Raw genomic sequence first — 25,553 nt, 5'->3', positions numbered from 1 at the left:
ACCTCCTGCTCAGAACAAAGAAATCAATGCGGGAATAAACCCTGTGCACATGGGAGAAAAAGGAGTACTCCCGAGCCCTCGGCCTCCCGAACCTCCAGGGATCCACTCCTCCCATCTGGTCCATAAACCCCCTCAATATCTTGGCCGCCGCTGGCCTCCTGCCTGTCCTTGAACTAGAACGATCCAGTAGGGGATCCAGCACCATATTGAAGTCCCCCCCCATGATCAAGCCCCCCACCTCCAGGCCAGGAATGCAGCCCAACATACGCCTCATGAAACCAGCATCATCCCAATTTGGGGCGTACACATTAACCAACACCACCCTCTCCCCCTGCAGCTTACCGCTCACCATCACATATCTGCCGCCACTATCAGCCACAACCTCAGACGCCTCAAACGCCACCCTCTTCCCCACCAAGATCGCCACCCCCCGGTTCTTCGAGTCGAGCCCTGAATGGAAAACCTGCCCCACCCACCCCTTCCTCAGACGGACCTGGTCCGCCACCTTCAGGTGGGTCTCCTGGAGCATGGCCACGTCCGCCTTCAGCCCCTTCAGATGCGAAGACACCCGGGCCCGCTTAACCGGCCCATTCAACCCCTTCACGTTCCACGTAATCAGCCAGATCAGGGGGCACCCCGCCCCCCTCGACTAGCCATAACCCATCGACTGCTCGCCCCTGGCCATCACCCATTCGGCCCGTTTCCCACGGCAATAGAACCTCACCCCGACCCCCCCCCCCGAACTCCTCCCTGGTCGTGCCAAAATTCTTGTTTGTATTCCAGAGTTTCCCAATTTTCTTGCCTGAATTGTTCTTTAAGAACAAAGAACAAAGAAAAGTACAGCACAGGAACAGGTCATTCGGCACTCCAAGCCTCTGCCGACCATGCTGCCCGTCTAAACTAGGCCATCATTGCTTTGTACATGCAAATAACGGGTCGAATGTCAATTTGAGACTTCCATGTAAGGGCTGGTTGCCCTAAATGCAGCCAATGTCAGTCAGGCTGCCTGAAGTAAATGCATTCTACATGCAGACTTTAGGGACAACTTAGGGCTTTCAGCAAAAACTTAAGTTTATAAAAAAAAACAACTTGAAACTGCCGTTGAAATCATGCCACCACTCACCCTCCTTCTAATGTCTGCCTTCACTCTCCTCTTGATCAATGTCTGAAATCCTGCCCTATTTGCAACAATAGTTTAATGGCTCATGATTAGACTTTTAATTCCAGATTCTTATCAAATTCAAATTTCACCATCCACTTTGGTGGGATTTTAACCTGGGTCCCGAGAGTATTACAGTGGGTCTCTGTATTACTAGTCCAGTGACAATGCTATTATGCCACCATTTCCCCACACAATCAGTTCAAGTCAATCTGTCTTTTGATAGTCTAAATGCACAAGGTGCCCCATGAGAACAAAACCTAGATAACTCTAATTTACATAATAGAGAATCAAGCACAAATTCCATTACTTGAGTTGACTTTATAACTGCTTGGCTACGGAATTTTTTACACGTGAGCATATTATGACCAATAATAAATTCAGGAAAATACATGCCTCAAATGTAGATCGATTTCACATTTACTGTTGCTTTGCGCTCCACAAACTAGCAGAATTTGTAAAAGCAGTTTACCGCTACAGATGGAAAACAGCATATTACAAAATGCTAACCGTAAATGAAATATCCTCAAATGAGAGCTATGTGGAAATTATTTTGCTGGATAAATTCAGTGTGTTGATAGGTTGAGGATGTTTGAATTAAACTAAATTATATTATTTGCAAATTAAATGCAAAGTGCAACACACTGAGTTTCAGATGTACTCGCTTTGTGATCAGTGCTATACAATTCTGGTACCAGCAGACAGGGCAAAAAAAGTGTGCCAACAAAACCAGACTAAAATCAAATGAACTCAAAATGTATTCTCTCTGAAAAATGATTAAGTGGCTTGCTGATCTCTAAAAAGCTGCATGTCACTGTTTAAACTGTAGATAAAGATGGAACATAACTCCACAATCTCAACCAGGAGCGCTAATACATCACTAATACACTACTTATTTAAAGTGGCAACCTTCTGGTTCCAGTGTGCACATCAATCGCATCAATGTGTCCTCTCACAGTCTGCTAGTTTCTGCCAGCGACTGTTTGCAATTGTTTAAAAAAAAGCCAAACAGAATGTGGGGTGAGCCAGCCTCAATCCACTTGGGATTTGATTATCCAAAATCTCTTTGACCCTTCAGCTCTACCCATTAATGAAAAATACAACACACAACACTGAAATACAGTTGCCTTTTATTCGAGGCTGGTGCTCAGAAGACAGCTAAATAGTGCACTGCAATTAAGGGCACATTAGACCTAAAATCTAGTATTTACTGCGTTGGAATAAACGACAAAAGATAAAATGAGAATTCATTTCTGCATAATGGTGAGGTTATTTATTTCAATGCATAATGTCGATGCCCTAGAGAGCATTTATTGCGTATCCTTATTAAATGGTTATACATAAAGCTCATTTAAAATTGCTAACCCATACACTCATACAATAAATGCTTTCCCATCATCTGTACAGCCTAAAGAAATTGTATTTCTGTTAGAATGTTCTCCATGCGGTTAGGCTAATTAATGTGATTGCTGTAAATGCCTATACTTACATTATCTCCCTTTCACGGAAAATACTTTGTCCCATTTCAAATCCTCTTAAGAATTTTCCCAATTGTGTGTTTTATCTTCCCCAAGATTCCTTCCTGTTGTATGGTATCCCCCTACCACCCTCCAACAGCCTGCACCTTGTAAAGAGCTTGGAGACAAACCTCTACGAAGTAAGGGCCATGTAAATGGAAGTTATTGAGATTGAACGCATTGTGCTAACATTGCAATTGCCAAGCCAAATTCTATGCAGGTATTATTTTGTAAAAAATATATTTAGAAAATGAATTTTCAAGTTTGCATGATAATCTGAAAAACAGAAATATCAAGGGATGGGTTAAAAATGTCAAACAATAATCAGAATTAAGTGGAATACAGTGTGCAGCTCAACAACTGGCCAGCACATTGGGCTACAGGCTGCATCATGGCCGATTCTTACATCAGCTCCTGAAATGAAAATGAAAATCGCTTATTGTCACGAGTAGGCTTCAATTAAGTTACTGTGAAAAGCCCCTAGTCGCCACATTCCGGCGCCTGTCCGGGGAGGCTGGTACGGGAATCGAACCGTGCTGCTGGCCTGCTTGGTCTGCTTTAAAAGCCAGCGATTTAGTCCAGTGAGCTAAACCAGCCCGTGTTTCAAAATGTGGACAGTGTAAATATCTATAAATAGTGTTCACACATTAACAATTTACTGAAATCATTTTACCAAACAATGGAACACCTTTGAATGATTTTATCTCTACATTTCATCCAATTATTTATGCCAAATTACAAAATGTAGGCAGTTATTGCTTGCATATAATCAATCTGTTGGGGCATAGTAAGCTATAACATTTCCAGAAATATATTAAGGGCACTGAAAGGCATTTTGCTTAATATGAAATTTATTTGAAAGTTTTTTGCTTTGCGAGTCAATTCAGTACTGGGATCAATTTTGCATTTAATGCTTTGCTTTTAATTATTTGCATTTCTACTTCAGTGTGGGTTACTGTAAGCACAGAAAGCACTTGAAGCAGCTTTCAGCTCACTCCAGAAGATATTGTCCATCATTTTGAAAGTGTCTTTGAAGGTCAAACATTTAAATAGGGTGTGCACTGGCCTAACAAGTAGATATTTGAATAGCTTGTTGATTTTAATTTATTTTTCTCTTGACCATTCTTCTTTAACTTTCAAATGTAGGTGTACTGCTATTTCTATTTAAAGTAGCTGTCCTGCATCTTTACAAATTGTTCACAGATTATTGTACAGGTGTTAAAATTTATAACTTTTAAAAAATCTAATAAAAAGCTGTGCAAACAAGAATCTAGTTCTGTGTTGTCTGAAGTATAGTTTGTTCAGCAATAGCAACAATGTCTTACACTTATATAGCAGGCCTGATGTAAAATACTATGCCAGAACACTTTGCAAAGGGAAGAAGTGGACATTGAACAGAAAATACGAAATTAGGAAGGTAGGTGGAAAGAAACCAAATGGTCCAACAGTTCTCCAGATTAGTAACCTATTGAAAAGCCAACACTGAAATGTACTTCTACATTGCTGAGAGCAGTAGGATACCAGCTTTTCACAGGATTACTTTCAACACGAATGGTTCACCCAGTGACTGGGTGTCTCACTGTCATTGTTATTCTTCTCTATTTAAATTTTAGTTATTAAAAAAAATTCTGCCTAGTTAAAAAAAATTAAATCTTTAACTAACATTTCAAAACAAAGTCTCAAAAATGTCAGGTATATTAAATTCAACTTCTCAGCTTGATGCAGACTAAATCTGTCTCTGACGGAGACATAATCAGGCCATATGAGCATTTTGACATAGAGTCCTGCAGGCATACTAGTTTATGGTCATCAACCTGAAATATTAACTTGACTTCTCCTTCAAAGACGCTGCCAGGCCTGTTGCGTATTTCCAGCATTTTCTGCTTTTATTCTATAATTTAATAAAAATATACTTAAAGATCTTGCAAGAAGAAATACAAAACTTAACAATACAACCAAAACCTTTACCATACATACCATTTTTTAAATCTCCACAAACCTCTCTCATTCTCAGGGCTCTGTAATTCTTATTTATTATTAACTCCTTGTATAATATTCTCCTCCCTGCCAATTGAATTTTCCTGTCCTTGTATCCTACTACATGCACATCCTTTACTGCCATTAACCTGTCACACTAATGTCATGGATGTCATACAGTGTCCACTGCCTATGAACAATGGCATGGGGATCAGTTAGTCACTTAACTAATCTACACATTATCAATTCTCCTTATGGCAGCAAAATTGCTTCTGAGAAATAATAGCATTCTATGTTATAAAGAAATGTTTTCAAAGTGCATTTCTTAACTTTATGAATGGTACTGCAATTAACTGCCAAATTTGGAACTGTCAAAGCTTTTTTAAAATCACAAGATCGCTCTCAAATGATCAGGAAGCAATGGTAATGATGGTGAGATGACATTATAAAAGATCATGTGGAAGAAAGAATTTTCATATATACAGGCTAGAATTGCTCAAATGTTCTGTAACCTTGGCAACAGTGAAATAGTGTGAAGGGATAAAACACTTATTGCATGCATTGTAACATGGAGCAGAGCAGAGGGTCAAAGGGATTGGGAAGGATAAGTTTATCCCTACTACAATTAGGAACGTGATTGGCACAGCAGAATATCATTTAACAAATCTAAGACAAATGTACATTTACTGCGATTTGCTTCCCCAAAACTGCAATGATGTAAAAAACTGATTTCTGAGCAGATCTAAGTGGCAACAAATAAATTGCCATAATCATTTATATATAGTGAAGGCTTGCACCTAGTTTACTTCGAATATGACAAAGAAAGTCAGCCATTTTCTATTGTTTCTCTAACTACTACAACAAATCTAATCTAACCTCTCCCATCGAGAAAAACAAGGGTAGATGCATGGAAACAGCACCACCTGCAAACTCCCCTCCAAGCCACGCACCGCCCTGACTTGGAATTATATAGTTGTGCTTTCATGTCGCTGGATCAAAAACCTGGAACTTCCTACAAACAGCACCAGATGGAATGCAGCGGTTTAAGAATGCACTCAGTCCTACCTTCTCAATGACAATCAGAGTTGGGCATCAATTGTTGACCTTCCCAGGTATGCTCACATCCCAGAAATTAATAGATAAAATATTCCTTTCCACAAACAGCTACAAATCCAGACACATAACTCAATAATTAGCCTCAAAATGCAACTATCTAGGCCATCTCTTGACAGGGTGTGCAAATAATTTGGGTGCTATTAAAAGCTAGGACAGAGACGCCTCAGAATGACTTTCTACCATCTATGATTTGATAAGCATAATTTCTGATTTTGTCAATAAAAGGGCATTTGAAATTGGAAGTGAAATTGCGTTCAATGAAAAATGTAGAGTTCATTGGGAAGATATCATTGTGGCTTCTTTAGCATTGTTATTGGCAGTAAGCTACTAAATACTAGACTACTCCCACACCGGTTCTAAAAGCCAATATATATATACTCCTTGTGATTGACAGCCCAGTAAAGGTATCAAAGAAAGCACTGTATAGATTATAGACCAAGAGGCTACTATGGTGCATTGTATGTAATAATACGGTTATATGATGTCTGGGTTTATAATAATGCACAGTCTGCAACATTTGACAAGGAAATAACAGAGAAACCCTCAGATGTTGGTGCCTTGGAACATATCCCTGAATATTTTTCAAATTAAATGCCATTGTTATTCATTTTTGCTGGCTACATGTCATAGCTACATGACTGAAAATAAATACATGCCTAGAGTTTATTATCAGTTCTGCCACTCGAACACCAGTGATATCAGAATATATTTCACATCATTTTATAATTTATTTATGTTTCTTGCCTTGATGTATGATAGCGTTGGCATTGAACAATCATCAATGTCTGACCCAAATAGCCAATCATAATAAATGAACCTAAACATCGAATGTTGGAAGTTACCCACCCGTGGTTAGCATCACAGTTAAACAGAACGTTGCGCTCAGCTGATGTCCACCAACAAACACTTTCTAGCGGAAGTCAAAGTATAACCATCAGGATGGGAGCCTAAGCTGATCGTTTTTTAAAAAAACTACTCACTCGCCAAGAGATGCTGACCCATTGTTTTAACACCAAAAACCACCAGGCCCCCCTCCCTCACCCCTCCACTCCACATATCCTGGCAATAGAGATTGGATCTGGCATTGTCTGTTCTGCACAGTACATTTTCATACTTAGCTATGCACTCAATGATTGAGCTATTGGGGTGATCCTGAAAACATGTTAAAGTTAGATTTCATTCAGATATAATGCATAAAAACGTAATCACAACAATTAAAGGCGCTTACCTTTATAAAAGCCCCAAGCCTCTCAATTCCCACCTCTGTAACACAGTCCCATTATGAAAATAAGGAATTTTAATTATTACCGGCATCACAGTAATATACAAAATTCATAATTTTATTTAGGTGCAGACACAAGCATTTTATTGGGAATGAAACTCTGCCTTCTTATTTGACATCACTGAATGTCCTCCGAAATCAGAATTTATTACTTATCAGTACAAGAAAAATAAAACCAGCATGATTATAAACCATCTTTCAGGTCTGCATATGGGATCATTGTTTGAAAAAAAAAATCAGTAAATGAATGCACTCTGACTCAACTGAGTGCTGATCACTTTTACTCTCCACATCCATATCCATAAGATGATGTACATTTAAAAAATATTTACACTGGTATTTTCTTGATTAACAAAAAAGCTGCATTTATTAAGTTTCCCTCTGGTAGTTCAGCATAATTATAACGTGGCATTATGAAATTGAAAGGATGAATTTGAATGTGCACTCCGCGTACCAGCTTGTCAATACTACAGCTACCCTTCAGAGAGAAATAATGAAAACAGCTTCATGCGCAATGTGCAAATGATGACTAAAATAACATTTAGAGATGGGAAGAATAAAGCTTTAGGGATGCAATCTGGCAGGTTGCTGTATCTTTTTAAAACTTGTATTTATTTCACTTCGTGCAATTGACATAGTGGATAATGACTAAAAACCTGAAGAATAATTCCAATTCAGAAATCAATTCCAAGTCGTCAGCCTGTTAAGAATAGTTATTCCAAATTTATGTGGCAATAGCAAGATGGTATGCAAACAGAGTTTTAAGCATAAGCCTGCAGCATTTCCCGCTGAGCTTCTGATGCGATTTTCCTCATGTAACATGTGTGCCCTAATATCAAGCCAAAAGAAACCCCTTGTTCTCTACTTTATGCTGGCAACACTCTACTTTAAGTTTCTTAACACAGGTAAATAAACTCATAATCCAGATGGTGCAACAGATGTGAGAGCAGCACTGTGAAATCAACAGACAGTGGGCAATGCTTTTCATTTCCCTTTTAAACGCTAACTGATATGTAATTCGGGATCTCCGGTGAAGTTAGCATCTGCTCCCTTTGGCCAGCCAAAGGTTACAGGTGTTCCTGATGTCATTTCACAGTGAGGTGTGGGCCTGGCCTGCAAGAGAGGTGTCCTGGCTCTAATCTATGCCTACCACCTACCAGTTTTATCATGCTGGGCCTCCATTTGCTGTATCCTTTCTGTTAGTTCTTGCTCACGTTGTTGGGATTGAAAGGCCAGGGCCTTGACATCATCACTGTGACTACGGAGTAAACTGTCCTTTTCCATCCTGAAAGAGGCAACAAGGTCAACAGTATAGGGCAGCGAAGAAACTGTTTTTAAAATCAGTAACACCTTCAGATTGCAAAGATAATGTATTTTTCCAGCAATCACTGTTTAAATATTAGCTACATTTAAATCTGTGAAAACAATTGCGTGATTATAAACACCATCCTATGAATTTAATTTATTTCAAAGGGAAAACAGCATGTTCTTACACTAGATGCTTGAATTTTGTGATTAATTTAGGAACCGTGGTTGACACTTAATAAAATTCGATAATGTTTTTATGCAGAAGCTATTAAATGTTCCAGTTAAAATACAACTTGCGTTGGTAACTGAGGACAACTGCAATAACCATAGCCCGAAGGGTTGTTTGTAGAAGAAATTAACAATGTATTATTAAGTGTCAGGCCTGGCTCAGTAATAGCATTCCTACCTCTGTGTCAAGAAAACTGGATTCAAATCCACTCCAGCGCACATTATACAGGCTAATACTTCAGTGTGGTATTCAGGGAGTGCTGCAGTTAGAGATGCCTTCATTAGGATTAAGCCTTAAACTAAGGCCTGTTCTAAAGGTAGACATGAAAGATCCCATGGAACATTCCAAAGAAGAGAAAGGGAGTTTTGCCTGGTATAATGGCCAATATATAGATCTTATAGAGGTGTATAAAATAATGAGGGGCATAGATAAGGTAACTAGAGGGCATAGGTTTAAGAGGGGAGAGATACAAAACGGTCCAGAGGGGCATTTGTTTCACACAGAGGATGGTGAGCATCTGGAACGAGCTGCCAGAGGAAGTAGTAGAGGTGGGTACAATTTTGTCTTTTGAAAAGCATTTAGACAGCAGGTTCTTTGAAGGGGCAGAGGGCAGGTGCGGGTGGTGTGCGGGAGGGCCTGCGAATCATATCCATATGTTTTGGGCATGTCCGAGGCTTAGGGGATTTTGGCAGGGATTTGCCGATGTCATGTCGAAAGGTATTGAAGGTATGGGTGGTTCTGAGTCCAGCGGTTGTGATTTTTGGGGTGTTGGAAGACCCGGGAGTCCAGGGGGCGAGAGAGGCTGATATTTTGGCCTTTTCCTCCCTGGTAGCCCGGAGACATGTCTTATTGGCGTGGAGAGACTCGGAACCCCCAAAATCGGGGGGGGGGGGGGGGGGGGGGGGGGGGGGTATGGGTCAGTGACATGGCCGGGTTTCTCAGTCTTGAGAAGATCAAGTTCGCCCTGAGGGGACCGATGCTAGGGTTCGTCCGGAGGTGGCAGACTTCTTTATCAACTTCTTTGGAGAAAATTAAGCTGTCAGCAGAGAGAGGGGAAGGTTGTAAAAGGAAAGAGGGATGCAAGGGGGGTTGGATGAGGTGGGAAATGGTTAGTAGGAAAAGGGGTTGAGGAATTGTGTATGTAAGCCACATTGGCTGGGTTTGGTTGTTGGTTGGATGGGCGTTATTTACTTTGTTGTTTTTCCTCTTGAAAATTGTCAAAATTATGTATGCCTTAATAAAAATATATTTTAAAAAAGCAATTGGACAGTTATATGGGTAAGATGGGTATAGAGGGATATGGGTCAAATGCGGGAAATTGGGACTAGCTTAAAAACTGGTAAAAACTGGGCGGCATGGACAAGTTCAGCCGAAGGGCCTGTTTCCATGCTGTAAACCTCTATGACTCTACCACTCTATTTGACAATCATCATCATTAAAATAAATGAAATAGTCCTTATTATCTCCTGGGGAAACTTGTGTACCAAATATGACCACCATGTTTGAGGACACTGTGTAAGTCAAGAGACAATTTTGCTTTTGTATTGTTAGTTTTTTTGCCCCTTTCTAGATCTTTATGAGTCATCATTCTCCAGCCATGGATAAACAATTGACACTCTTAAACTGATCACTAATGGGTGCACAAGGATACTCTGAGGAGGAACTCATTCTCCACTGTCCCTCATTCTGAAGGAGGTGCTCAACAGGAATACATTTGAATATTATATACATACACGCTCACTAAAATTTCCAAACTACAGTACTATGCTTCTCAAATAGTTTGCGGTCTTTGTCAGATTTTATTATTTGTTGACTTATTAGTTCTGTACTTCTGCTTTCATACATTATTTTTTTCTTGAAAAAAAATTGCTGCAGTATTTAACCTTATTCAGTTCTGAGACTTTGTCTCAATTGTTTCAGGAGCACTCTCCCCTCAGACCCCATCATCCCTCCCCACCCACCCCATGGCCCCATAAAATCCTATTCCAATCAATGTGATACAAGGCTACCAATTAACCCCTTAGCCCCATGCCGCTCAAAGCCAACTCATGCCTCCGCCCACCCTCCATGGTCTCTCATACCTTCCATGGCACCTCCATAGTTACTTACCCAGTATCCACCATGGACAGGCCTCAGGATTCACATGGAGATTAAAAAATTAAACTTCTAACAATATAATGTAGCTCTCACTCCTACATACCTGATAGCGAAAAAAAACTCCCAATCATAGAATCTGTTCAAAGTTTTGAAATCTCAAGTAGTGAATCTCTTATGAAAACAAACTTTTATTTAAACTTCGGATCAAAGACATCTAATCCTTTAATGACCTCTTTAAAATGCCAATCAAACTGTTAATTCAGATCCACCTCCTGAGAAAACTGTAGCTTTTGAAATTCAGCCAAATATTTATTATGACATAATAACAGCCCATGGGGAAATGTCAACAAGAGAATACTACTGAAACTGCAAACCAGATGCTACTGTTTTTTCTAACCTGCAGGTGGTTCATCAATCAAACCAGTCCAGAAAATTGCACTTTTTAATTCTCAGTGATAGCTGCAGCCTGCTTTTATAATAATAATAATATTTATCATCACAAGTAGGCTTACACCAACACTGCAATTAAGTTACTGTGAAAATCCCCTAGTCGCCACAGTCCAGCGACTTGTGGGAGGAAACCGGAGCACCCGGAGGAAACCCTCGAAGACAAGGGGAGAATGTGCAGGCTCCGTACAGACAGTGACCCAAGTGGGAATTGAACCTGGGACCCTGGCGCGGTGAAGCAACAGTGCTAACCACTGTGCTACCGTTCTTAACATTTAAAGAACAAAGGACTTAAAAATCTTCAGATCGTGTTAGATATACAGATCATGTCTGCCTTTCAAGAGCATCAATGTCGAATCCATCAATTTGTGACTCTCACACTGCAGGTTCAGGCTCTTGCAAAAGCCAAAATGGGGTCTGTTTAAATGGCCCTGACAAATTTGGGCTTCCCTCCTATGTGAATCATGCCCTGTCATCAAAAATTTACTCCGTTAGAAACTGATTCGGCACTTCTAGTCCTGTCTGCAATTTTAAAACATCCACTGAGCCTTTCAGACTCTGCAAAAATCCGGCCCTGACTTTGGAACAGGGAGCTACTGGGAGTATGTCAACATTTGCCGTTGATTCCCATCAGGTGGACAAGAGGAGTCCTCCATACAAGCTCCTTTAATACCAAAGACAGTAGACCATGTGCTGCAACAGCAGCTAATTCTAAACATTCAGATTATTTCTAATCAATACCCTCTCCTGCATCCCAAACCTCCACTCTGCAAAAATAGACATTGTGGTCAACTAAAGTTTTAATTTTAAAAATAATTTTTAAATGCATATGATTATATAAAACTCCACACAAAATATATATCAGATCTTTCACGGAAAGTGATCAAGTATGACATGTATCTTACTTTTTCTCTTGTATTAAATAAATCTCCTCTGAAAGTAGAATGCAAAACAACATCCTATCCAGTGCATTATCCTATTCAATGCATTAATGAACAAAATTCCAAACGACAGCAGGCAGAACTTGCTACAGCACTGAATAGTTCAAAGACTTAATTTAAACAATTTTAGGTTTGTTAATTTGTTTGCATTTTGTGCATTGCACAGAACACATTAATCATCTGCTTCTTATGCGCAAAACAACATTAATCACCTAAACCCGCACTATATTTTTCTGCTATACCAAGCAGTCAAACCTCCTCCCCCACGGGTGGCTTGATTATTGTGTTATTTACCCTCCTCTGTGCATATATTTAGCCATCTATCCCATAGCCTTTCCTTCTTTCCCTTCCTCTAACTAAACTGGCTCTGGCTCCCTCCATCTGGTTCCCCTTCCGTCAGCAGTCCCGCACCTGTTCACACCTCCTCTCCTGTTGGATTCCACTAAAGATTTCCTCCTCTGCCAGGGCTATTCTGGCACACACAATCTTTTTGTCATTCAATCCATCTGTCAGAAGTGAACTTTGTTTACCAGAAGCTACTTCTTGTTTCTTGAAGTAGTACAGCTCCTCAAGGTCACTGGAAAATGCACTGTCTTTAGTCTATCTACATCCCCACTGGTAGCTAAACAGAACCAAGTGCTATGGTAGTACATATTTGCAAAATTAACTCAGTAACATTAATCTTTTGAAGCTTATGTATCAGTTGGATGGGAAGCAGATAATTTCTTAAGATTATGGAAAGCAAATATGTTTTTTATTTTAAACTAGCTGAACAATATTGATTTGAAAGATATAAAATTACAGATGAATATTATGTGGCACAAAGGTAATTCAATGCTCAAATATACTGTAGACCATTCGAGACAAATTTTATCTTGGTATATGTCAGCAATGTATGCTAACTTTACCATGGACTAATTGTGTCAGAGCTGCAATTTACAAGGAACTGCTTTAGGCAACCATTAACCCATCTGACAGATATAGACTTTACAGACTAGAAATGTAAAGATGGATAAAGGTTGCTCTGTGTTGAACATCTGCAGTACAAGCTTGATGTGCAATTTGCGCAGAACGTACCCCATGGCTCTTGGCGTGATCTGATATTTATATGAGTTATCATGACTGCCAAGCACAAGAATGAAGTAGTTATGAGTACGCTACAGTAATCTGGTTTACCAGCTGTATGAGTATATCACATTTATTTCATTCTATTTAAATCATGTTTTATTTTGTTTCATTTTTCAGAACAATATTTTAGAATTGACAATTTCAAGTTCAGTTGGACTTTGTAAGTTCTGAAGAAAATTTGCTTGCAATAAAAGTTAGTTTATACAGAAGTTGTTTAAATGATTACACTGTGGCAGTGCACGGACACAAGCATTGCTTCAATGCTTTAAAGGTGGCATATGGATGCTTTGAAAGTTAGACTGATGAGTCGGTCCGCACTGGAACTAGGACCTACAATTGTACATTGCTATTTGGAACTGCTATGGGAGTAGGCAGTCCTCATAAAGGCAAGATTTGTGAGGTACAAGGGGGAATGGCATTGCATGGTGCAATGGAACATGTTCCACTTTGGTCAGCATTTGAGTTGTCGGAAAGCAGTTCTTGGGTAATTTTATGTGTCGGCATTGAACAATTCCATGTCAGCTGTGGCACGATAAAATGTGAAGTAAAAGTCCATCATTCTGGTCCACCAATATGCCTAAGCATGTATTTCAGCAGGCAACACCAGCGTGATATTTTCCATTTCTCAGAACAGCCATCCTCTCTCAGTCACATTTCAGATTTGTGCACAACTGTGGACTGTTTTATGCCCTGGATTGACACACATGGGGAACAAGGTTAAGGCAGCCCAATTTAATTGCACAGAGTACATACTATTACGAGAGAAAGGAGAATAGCACCTCAGTGGTTGAGACTCGATTCAAACCTAGGCTTTGGAGATGAAAGAATGATGTGATAATGTACTGCAACACCTCTAGTGGAATGGTTTTCAATTATTCTTTAAGTGCAAAGTAATTACTATTGTTCTGTTGCTGCTGTGGAAAAAAAATGCATTTGACAGGACATAGATGCATTTTTGGGGGATTGCAGTTTGATGAGCTGGATCTGTCTGTGAGTGAAGCAGTTTTCCTCTGCATCATTCTGGTACAATTTTACAAATAGCGTTCACAATTGTTTGTAGTGGTTGTGGGACATGTTGGCTTGCTGTCTCATCTAGAATGATCTGACAGACCCTACATTGAAATTTCATGGTTTATCAATTAGCTAGAGAATTTAGAAAGCGACTCTGTGACCAGTGTCTGTGATCCAGTGAGTATAAATGCAGAAAGAATACATTGATCTATCTTGTTCCAGTAAAAACTGCATCAAGCTCAGCATTTCATTTTAACCAAAGCAAGAGCAATTTTCACTCACCATTTGATGGATAAAAATATTTAGCAGCATATAGCATTTTGTTTCTATTTCACTATTAAGAAGAATATTCTGTAAAATGGTAACACAAGACATTTTACATCGGAGAACGATTTTAAAATGTTTCAGATATTTCTTTGTATTCTTCGTTCTTTTTAATTAATGAGACTTGGTTAATGCCTGTTCAATATATACAAAATTAATTTTGCCTTCAGGGAAAGAGTCAGATTCTTTATTAACTGACACAGCAATAGACAATCTTCCCACACCCTTCCCGTGCGCAACCCCCCCCCCCCCCCCCCCCCCCCCCCCCCCCCACACATACACACTTAACTGTATCTTTCCTAGCTTATTTACAGCATAAATAGGTCAAAATGAGCACATTTTGTTTCCTTCGTACCTCTATAATAATATATTTTTAAATACTTAGAAAACAATATTTTTCATCCTGACTCATCACATCTTTGGAAAATTAATTAAAAATAATGAAAGATTTTGCCACAGAAACATGTTGCTACAAATGTGTGAATACTCAAAGGGTTAGCTCTGTAATTAACAGTTACTGGTGATTTTAAGTTTCATGTGGGAGTAACTGAACAGTGGGTCATTGATGCTGAGGCATTTTCTGTGTGGAGCTTGGAGTGAAAGTAAAGATCAGTAAAGACAATGCAAGGTCTCACCCAAGGCCACTAGGAGCACCACTGTAAACATCGCAGCACTCTGCAGTTGCCCAGCAGATCCCATCTCTGTGGTCAGTCCTCCCAGCTGCCCTATCTGTTACTGTCTGATTAGTTCTGCTAAGCAGCCCCTCCCCTGCCATCTTTGCCTGCCATCTGTTATAAACAACATGGCTATTGCCCAGCAATGCATGCTGCCCTCCTACCTGGCATCCAGCTACTTGCCTTACCCCAAAGAGCTAACACAGGTTCTTGCTGCTGGCACAATCAGGATTTCATTACTACTACTTTGACAAGTGCAGGGTTGTTTGTAATTTCTCTTTTATCCCTGTTCTGATTGTACAACCACCTCCCACTGACTATGTTTGCTGCAGTTTTGTTGCACACAGATTTTACTCTCCACATTAATCTCCCTCTGGCATATTACTGCATCTGTTCACTTTTTTATTAATTTTCAAATTCCCACCCTTTTTCACCAAAGGAGATACACTTCATTCTGCTTCTTTATTCAGCAGATTACAATTCAGAAATAACTATCTGTTCCACAGTTTTAAATTAAAAAGTTGTCAATTTACCGAATGAAATAACTTGTTTTTTTAATAAAAGTTTACTAAATTTGAACACATCATAGACAAACTTATGTATCGCTCTGCTGTGTACTGCGATCAAAGAAATATTCGATTTGTTCAGTTAAAAAAAAAGCATGCCAATAACTTTGTTTCAGCCTAGGCCCACACAATATTTCCATGCCCTTTAAGTGTACATTTAAATAAAATATTGATTACAAAACTGAAATGTGAAAACATTTTGTTTGATATTTCACACCAAAACTCTAAACCCTAATACTTTTTTAAAAATACCATCTGAAATTGAAAAATATTATCCAGTAATAAAAATCAGCACATTTAATTGGGCAATCTTTGTATTTTTATATTGGGTATTTGAGTTGCACAATTTTCTAATTTTACTATTGTAAACAAAATTATAGTTGCCATCTTATTCAGCTCAGATAGTGAGTTTCATTACACAGATGTGTCAACTATTTTTAAAAAAATAATATTTTACTTTGTTAACTTTACAGACATTCTCAGTCATATCAGGGAACTTTGTAACTATTTTCCATTTTTTTTGTCAGCAACTTACAATCTGCTAACAAAATGGCAGGAGTACTCCATTTTACATTTGAAATTTAATTGCATTTTAGGAAAGGGAAAAGAAAAATCTTATCACAAAGCATTAGTAATAACAATCACATAATGTGCTTCAATGCTTAATGAGCAACTTAATCAAAAAAATGATGCAAGATTAAATAATCCATCTGTAGAGTGCAGCGTTTGTATGTAGCTGAATTGCAATTTTGCAAAAATTGCTTTTGTCCAATACAGCCCTAAATTGCAAAAGAGTACATCTTTTGGTGTGGAGGAAGACTCGAAGCATGTTATGGAGCTGAAATTTGTAAAATTATGTCAGAGAGGACGTGAACGCAGTATCTGCTCGTCAGAGGCCCGATCAGATGTGGAAAAAGGTGCAATACTTAGAAAACAGGACAGATATGAAAATTAGAGATATTCTAGTTTATTTCATATTGAAGTTGGGTTTTGAATGACTTACCTGGGTCACTCACCCAAATTAGACAATAGATAATTCAACCGATTGCATTGGGCATTCACAAACTGACCACAACAGTTCAGTCACGCAAGTGCGTACACTGATGGCATGAATTTGTATCAATAACACATTTACTGACTCCATGAAGTGTTATAGATATTGTAAATACCTGGTTTTCCAGGCTGTTGATCTTAAAGGAAAAAGTAAATTTACGTTCATATCTCAATCTGGCTGAACAATGTAGCACAAGAGGAAACCATTTGTCCCATCTTATCTGGGATGCTCAAAACGAATCCCACTACTTTGCTCTCTTTGTGGTGTGTGAGGTGGCAGCTGAAGCACAATTTAAAAGCAAGTTTAGTTAGTAACTTATTAAGAAAGGAAAATGTCAGCAAGGATAGAGAAAGTAAAAATGAAAATAACAGGGATATGTAAACTGTCAAAAATAGCAGGATGGCAAAGAGAAAATATTGCTGGAAATAATTCCTATGGTTCAAATCATTTGCTTACGTTAACAAAAATAAATCATATGCAAAAGAGGAGATTGTGTATGATAGAAACCTACTTTATTATAGGTAATAAAGGTTTAAGGGAAGAAATGATTTAGTGACATTATACTATTTAAAAGCCATGACAGCAGAAAATGCTGAGAGCATGGGAAAAGATCTGATAAGGGAGTCAGTATTCAAACTGACTATCCACGTTACAGAATAGACCCATTGTTATAATTACTGGGCAAACACCCTGGGCGGAATTCTCCGCTCCCGCAAAAAATCGGAAGGCCGTCGTGAACTCGGCCGAGTTTCACGACGGCCTCGGAGGCCGCTCCTCTCACCTTATTCACCCCCAACCGGGGGGCTAGGAGCGGCCCTCCGTAACACTCGGCCGCCGGGCCTTGATGCTTGCCTCAAGGCGGCGCACCGAGAATGACACGGCCGGCGCGCCTAAGTGACGTCAGCCGCGCATGCGCAGGTTGGCCGGCTCCAACCCATGCATGCGTGGCCGACGTCACGATGGCTGACGGCTCAAACCCGCGCATGCACGGTTGCCGTCTTCCCCTCCGCTGCCCCGCAAGACGTGGTGGCTTGATCTTGCGGGGCGGTGGAGGGAAAAGAGTGTGTCCCTTTGAGACGCCGGCCCGACAATCGGTGGGCACCGATCGCGGGCCAGTCCCCTCCCGAGCACGGCCGTGGTGCTCACTCCCCTCTCCGCCCCCCACAAGCTTCAAACCAGCTTTTGGCGCCATGTTCACGACGGCAGCGACCAGGTGTGGTTGCCGCCGTCGTGAACCGGTCGCGAACGGCAGGCCGCTCGGCCCATCCGGGTCGGAGAATCGCCGGTCGCCGTCAAAAACGGCGAGCCGCGATTCTTCCGAGCGGGGGGTGGGAGAATCGCGGGGCGCGCCGGGGGGGGCGTGTCGTTAGTCACCCGGCCCTCCCGAGATTCTCCCACCCGGCGTAAGGAGTGGAGAATCGCGCCCCCAGTTCTGGAGAATATGGTGGGAAACAGGTGGTCCGATCACACCATATTACAGAAAAATTGAGAAGTTTTCCCATGCCATATTATCTCTTAAAACTTGATAGAGAGACATTTTGGTCGATTAGATGAATAATAATAATTTTAACCCAATCACAGTCAGAAAGGGGACAGAGCCTAAAAAAGATTATGATTTCCTTATGAGACCGAGAGAGAACCTTTTTTGCTCTCTCCAAAATCATCTTTAAGCTCTCATCTCTCTCTCTCTCTCTCTGAATTCATCTTTAACCTAACCGTTGAAACCTAGTCCTAATTTGCTTTGCAAACAGCTATTTCCTTTTGTTTCATTTTTGTATTGTGCATTTTGATCTGAAGAAATTACCCCAAACTGAATTGTGTCTTGAATTCAACTTAACTATCTGTATTTACTTTGGACAAACAACTTTTTAGATTCTGGGCGGCATTCTCCCCTACCCGGCGTGACGGAGGGTGCCGGCATAGGGGAGTAGCGCCAACCACTCAGGGGTCGCGCCAGCCCCGCGCCGGAGCGGTTAGCACTAGAAGACTGGCGCAAAAAACCGGCACCCCCGGCAGCGGGTTGGCCGAAAGGCTTTCGCCGGTCGGCGCATGCGCGATGTGGGGTTCTCTTCCGCTTCCGCAATGGCGGACGCGGAAGGAGAAAGAGTGCCGCCAGGGCACTGGCCCGGAGTCTGAGCGGGGGGCCCCGATCGCGGGACAGGCCACCGTGGGGGCACCCCCCGGGGTTCGATTGCCCCCCGCCTCCCCCCCCCCGCCGCCAGGACCCCGGGGGCCTGCTCGCGCCGCTGATCCCGCCGTTCCAGAGGTGGTTTAAACCTCGGCGGCGGTAGAGGCCTCCCAGCGGCGGGACTTCGGCCCATCCGGGCCGGAGAATCACCGCAGGGGCCTCCCCGATCGGAGTGGCGAGATTCCTGCCGCTGCCACTTCCCGGGTGGCGGAGAATCTCTGCCACGGCGGGGGCGGGATTTTAGGCGGACCCAGGCGATTCTCCGACCCTGCTGGGGGTCGGAGAATTTCGCCCTCTGTATTCGTATAAAATTTGACTTGATTAATAGACTTTGAAACTGACATAAATAAATATATGCTTGACTTCTCCCCTAGGGGACATAGCCTCAAAATAAGGGGAAGTAGATTTAGGACTGAGTTTAGGAGGAACTTCTTCACCCAAAGGGTTGTGAATCTATGGAATTCCTTGCCCAGTGAAGCAGTTGAGGCTCCTTCATTACATGTTTTTAAGGTAAAGATAGATAGTTTTTTGAAGAATAAAGGGATTAAGGGTTATGGTGTTCGGGCCGGAAAGTGGAGCTGAGTCCACAAAAGATCAGCCATGATCTAATTGAATGGCGGAGCAGGCTCGAGGGGCCAGATGGCCTACTCCTGCTCCTAGTTCTTATGTTCTTATGTTCTTATGTTCACCCAAGAAGCTCAGTCTCGAGTTCTGGAAGATTGGTATATGGTGCGGCGAAACATAAATATATTAACAAAGTACAGGTCCATCAATTGGCACAGTCGGCAAACGGTAGAGGGGAGAATTGACGAAGTCGGACAAACGGAGGAAAAATGGAGCAGCCCGAAGGCAGACCATGCCGGAGAGGGCCTCAGAAAACAACAGACCGAAGACCGGGAACCGTGCCGGGTTTGAGGTGTCGATTCATAGGCTAAGTGGCCAGACGACAGATTCGCAGACTGGACGATCAGAAGACTTCGCTCTGAAAATCAACTGAGGTAAGACATCAACTTTGCCTCATCTCAAGCTGAATCGGCTCGCAAAACTTCCGCTACTGACAAAAGAACCTTAGAAGAAAAGGCTGAGATATTGGGGTTGCAAGTACTTTAGTCAGTTTGAATACTGACTCCCTTATCAGATCTTTTCCCACGCTCTCAGCGTTTTCTGCTGTCATGGCTTTTTATGTCACTATAATGTCACTAAATAATTTTTTCCCTTAAACCTTTATTACCTATAATAAAGTAGGTTTCTATCAGTGCACCTTCACAAAAATATAATACAATATAAACAGAGGTGACTTCCGGTGACGTGCTGAGCAGTCGCATGTCAGATGGCTCTTGTCCTAAACACCAGAAATTAGATACTTTTACTCAAAATAGCCTGCTAAAACAGGGAAAAAATGTATCCCCTCACCCTATCTAACAACAGCAAAAGAGAAGATGTTGAACAACAGTAGCTCTAGAGGCAATATGGAAACAAAAACCAGCAGAGATCAGGAGAAACTAGCGGTTGAGATGGCAGGCACTCAAGGTGACAAAGCGCTGGTCACACTAGAATGAGAGGGACCGGCAAATCGCACACTAGGCTCCCTCTCACCGAAGGTGGATGGAGGAATTTTCTCTCCAGGGAACTAAGATGCGGTCAAGGTGGCGACCGTGGAGGCCCTGGACAGACAGAGAGGTAACTGGAAGCCCAGGGGAGAATCATCAATAAACTAGAAAAGCCTCAACAGATCAGAGCAACCGAATCGCCACCCTAGAGACATAAACAGCGAGGTTGGTGGTGACACAGGGAAACTTAAAAGGAAAAATAGGGGACTAAGAAAACCAGTCACAGTGCCAGACCTTAAGGATAGCGGGCCTGCCGGAAGGAATTGAAGGCAGGGACCCCGCGGCTATGTGGCCCAGATGTTGTGAAACCTGGTGGGAAGGGACAGCTTCCCCAACCTGCCAGTAGAGCCCACTGGCTGCTCCAGCCGAAACCCAAGGCCAGAGAGCAGCTGAGGGTCATAATCACCAAAATGCACCTGTACCAGGACCAGAAAAGAATCTTGCTCTGGGCCAGACAAACAAGGGCCTGCAACTGGGACCAGATCAGAATATGTCAGAACATTGGGGCAAACCTGGTCAAGAGGCGTACGGAGTTCAACAGCAACTCTGTACAAGAGAAAAGTGAAGTTTGGGATGTTGTACCCGGCCAAACTCTGGATCACATTCCAGGGCAGGGAGTATTTCTTTATAACCCCCTGCGGACACGGACAAATTTGTCCAGAAAAACGGGCTGGGAAAACAGCAGCAAAGACATCAATAAAAAGATCACCCGAAGGAACTGAATTAACCTGAGACACTTTGTGCGGGACTGCACTGCCTCGCTCTGAATATGGGAGCCAAAACGTAGGAATGAAGGAATGATGGCAGCGGAGCACAGAAGAGGGTGAGGAGAATAGCAGGAGGGGAAATCATATAGCGGGCGATGAGTAGACACGTAACCGACCCCAGGAGGGGCAAACAAGAAGCGGAGCCGTAAAGGGTCTACGACGTATTCGAGGCCTTCTACTGGGGGTTGTACATCTCTGAGCCCCTTGAAGGGGACTTCGGGATGAAGCAGTTCCTCGATGGAATGGACATGCCAGTTGTGGGGGAGGATAAGAAATGGGGGCTCGAAGCACCATGAGAAATTGGGGAAGTCATGGAGAGCATCAACTCCATGCAGGCGGGGAAGGCACTGGGACCTGATGGAAATCCAGGCGGACCTCTACAAACAATCTGCGATAGCACTGGCCCCGCATCTGCGACAGACGTTCATGGAATGGCTGGCAAGGGGCACCCTGCCGCCTCCACCAGCACAAGCCTCAATCTCGCTGATACCCAAAAAGGACAAAGACCCAACAGAATGCAGGTCCTACCGAACCATTTTGCTGCTCAATGTAGTTGTGAAAATACTGGCCAAAATCCTAGCCAGGCGACTGGAGAACTGCATGCCAGAGGTGGTGGCAGAGGACCAGACAGGCTTTTTTAAGGGTAGACAGCTAACGTCGAACATTAGGCACCTGCTGAATGCGATAACGACCCCATCCAGGGAGAGACCACCAAAGGTCCTGGACAGAAAAGGCCTTTGACAGAATCGAATGGAAATACCTCATAGAGGTAATGGAGCGGTTTGGGCTTGGAACAGGGTTCACCACTTGGGTGAAACTCCTGGACATCGCTCCCATGACGAGAGTGTGGGCTAACACCACCAGCTCTACTTCCAGCTGCACAGAGGCACATGGCAGGGATGCCCGCTGTCCCCCCTGCTGTTTGCCCTGGTGATCGAGCCAGTAGCGACCGTGCACAGAGTGGCAAAGAATTGGAAAGGGATCTGGAGAGGAGACAGAGAGCACAGAGTCTCGCTCTATGCAGATCACCTGCTCCTCCACGTTGCGGACCCACAAAGCAGCATGGAAGGAGTCATGGGCTCTTGAAAGAGTTTGGAGCCTTCTCAGGCTACAAACGAAACCTGAGAAAAAGTGAAATATTCCCGGTTCACCTGCAAGGGAGAGCGGCAGAGCTGGAGGGACTGCCATTTAAACAGGCCCTAAACAAAATACGCTACCTGGGGATCCAAATCGCCCACGACTAGACACGGATCCACAAGTGGTACCTGCCCAGTCTCGTGGAGGAAGTTAAAATGGACCTGCAGTGGTGGGACATACTCCCACTCTCCCTGGTGGGGAGGGTACAGATGATCAAGATGAAGGTACTGCCCAAGTTCCTCTTCCTATTCAGATCCAAACCAATCTATATCCCCAAGACTTTTTTCAACTCAGTGGAAAAAATGATCATGGCATTTGAAAATGAAATGAAATGAAAATCGCTTATTGTCACGAGTAGGCTTCAATGAAGTTACTGTGAAAAGCCCCTAGTCGCCACATTCCGGCACCTGTCCGGGGAGGCTGATACGGGAATCGAACCGTGCTGCTGGCCTGCTTGGTCTGCTTTAAAAGCCAGCGATTTAGCTCAGTGAGCTAAACCAGCCCCTAAATGAAAATCGCTTATTGTCACGAGTAGGCTTCAATGAAGTTACTGTGAAAAGCCCCTAGTCGCCACATTCTGGCGCCTGTCCGGGGAGGCTGGTACAGGAATCGAACCGTGCTGCTGGCCTGCCTTGGTCTGCTTTAAAAGCCAGCGATTTAGCCGAGTGAGCCATTTGTGTGTGTCTGGAGGTGGAAGAACCCAAGGATCCCCCCAAAAGTCCTGCAAAGAACGAGAAAAGCATGGGGGCCTGGCCCTAGCAAACCTGCAATATTATCACTGGGCAGCAAAAATGGAAAGAGTGAAGGGATGGATAAGTCGAGTGGGTAAGAATGGAGGAGAGTTCCTGCACGAGGACATCCCTCTGGGCCCTGGCCACTTTCCCATCCCCACCAACTAAGCACTCAACAAGCCCAGTGGGAATAGCTATACTGGGGTCAAGGAACCAGCCAAGACAGCATTTCAGTCGAACCAAAATGTCCATCAAGGCTCCCATCTGCAAGAACCACAGGGTCACACCAACCAAAATGGAATCCACCTTCAAAAAGTGGAGATAGGGCGAGTGGGGGGGGCACTGAGAGTCAGCGACGTCTACACAAACAACAGACTGATAACACTAGAGGAACTGTCAGAGAAGTTCCAATGGAACGGGGAAAACGAGTCAAGATACATGCAAATTAAAAACATCCTACGCATGGAAACAACGACATACCTCAGGCGCCGAAACAATCGCTATTACCTGCTGGGACCTGTATCGGCGACTGCTGAAAAAGGCACACTATCCACCCCCTCCGGACCAAAAACACTTATGAACATGAAAACCCGAATAAGAATAATTTAACACAAGGCAACATATGTAGCACTACGCTACCCCAATAGATTCAGGTTTGATGAACCAAGAACAAAGAAGACATACCAGATACCAAGAAGGGGAGGTGGACTTTAGAAATTGGAGGAGTTGGGGTTCGGAGACCAAGTCAAAGAAGATTAGGGGTTATGGGGAGAAGATAGGGGAACGGGGATTAGAAAAATATCAGCCATGATTGAATGGCGGAGCAGACTCGATGGGCTGAGTGGCCTAATTCTGCTCCTATGTTTACATAGTTTACTTAGAACATACAGTGCAGAAGGAGGCCATTCGGTCCATCGAGTCTGCACCGACCCACATTAAGCCCTCACTTCCACCCCATCCCCGCAACCCAATAACCCATCCCAACCTTTCTGGACACTACGGGCAATTTAGCATGGCTAATCCACCTAACCTGCATGTCTTTGGACTATGGGAGGGAACTGGAGCACCCGGAGGAAAGCCACACAGACACGGGGAGAACGTGCAAACTCCGCACAGACAGTGACCCAGCGGGAAATCAAACCTGGGACCCTGGCGCTGTGAAGCCACAGTGCTATCCACTTGCGCTACCGTGCTGCCCCACGGCTTTTGTCTTCTACCCGTGTCTTCTGGTCTTCTGGTCTAAAGCTGGGCACTGTACAAAATGTGAATTGTAACTGATGTATATAGTTTCTATGTATGTTCACTTCATCTTTGTTTTGTATAAAAAGAAAAACCCTAATAAAAACATTCAGAAAAAAATAGAAAAACAGAGAAATCGATCATCATACAGGCCTTCAAACAAATCATACTCATCCTTCGAATGTTTCCACTCAGTCAACCCACCCAGGAACTATAATTTTTTACACTACTAACTTACTTGCCTATATTACACCAGCTTTTGTCTCCTTTAATTAAAAAAATAAGATCTCTTTAACTTTATCTTTCAGCAGTAAAAACTTATATCCTATTGCCTTTGCTCCGTTTGAAGTAATATTCTGGTCTCAAATTTCATACCTTATCCAGCTTAGACCGAAATATTCAAGCTTTCCTCATAATCCATGTCCTTTACACAAGGGGCGGAATTCTCCCCCCACACACCGGGTGGGAGAATCGCTGGGGCGACGGGCAAGTCCCGCCACGTGGCCCCGGCACTCGCACATGATTCTCCCCCCCCCCAAACCGGCGCGGCGAGATTTACGGCTGGCTGCTCGGAGAATCGGCGCTCGCCGTTTGTAACGGGCGAGCGGCGATTCTCCGGCCCGGATGGGCCGAGCGGCCTGCCCAACACGACAGGTTCGCGCTGGCGCAGTCCACACCTGGTCGCTGCCGGCGGGAACAGCACGGGAACGCTGGGAGGCGGCCTGTGGGGGGGGAAGGGGGGAGGGTAATCCAGCACCAGGGGGGGCTCAAAAGGGGTCTGGCCCGCGATCGGTGCCCACTGATCGGCGGGCCGGCCTCTCCGAAGGAGGACTTCCTTTACCCCGCCGCCCCGCAAGATCAATCCAACATTTCTTGCAGGGCGCCCACGGGGAGGACGGCAACTGCGCATGCGCAGTAACATCATTTACGCGGTGCCAAGGCCCGGCGCGCGTAAATGACGCGGTGCCGCTCCTAGCCCCCCTGGGGTGGGAGAATAGGGACTTAGCCTCCTGATGGGAGAATCTCGCCCAAGATCTTTTCTACGTCTTTT

The 25,553-nt window shown here is 43.1% G+C and overlaps 1 protein-coding gene across 4 annotated transcripts in view; it reads right to left on the bottom strand.

The window, feature by feature from the left end:
- The window catches only part of sdccag8 (SHH signaling and ciliogenesis regulator sdccag8), a 595,448-nt gene that overhangs the window by 236,206 nt on the left and 333,689 nt on the right, over positions 1 to 25,553 (bottom strand). For all 4 annotated transcript variants that reach the window (XR_005462774.1, XR_005462773.1, XM_038815187.1 and 1 more), the window contains exon 14: positions 8,209 to 8,336. Coding sequence is in view for 2 of the 4 variants with exons in the window: in XM_038815187.1 (XP_038671115.1) it covers positions 8,209 to 8,336 (128 nt within the window). In the remaining 2 variants the exon portion in view is untranslated. The remainder of the gene's footprint in view (positions 1 to 8,208; positions 8,337 to 25,553) is intronic.

The sequence above is a fragment of the Scyliorhinus canicula genome, chromosome 1, assembly GCF_902713615.1.
Source record: "Scyliorhinus canicula chromosome 1, sScyCan1.1, whole genome shotgun sequence".
Taxonomy (NCBI): Eukaryota; Metazoa; Chordata; class Chondrichthyes; order Carcharhiniformes; family Scyliorhinidae; genus Scyliorhinus; species Scyliorhinus canicula.
The sequence above is the reverse complement of the archived record's forward strand: the minus strand, read 5'-3'. Positions and strand labels throughout refer to the sequence as shown.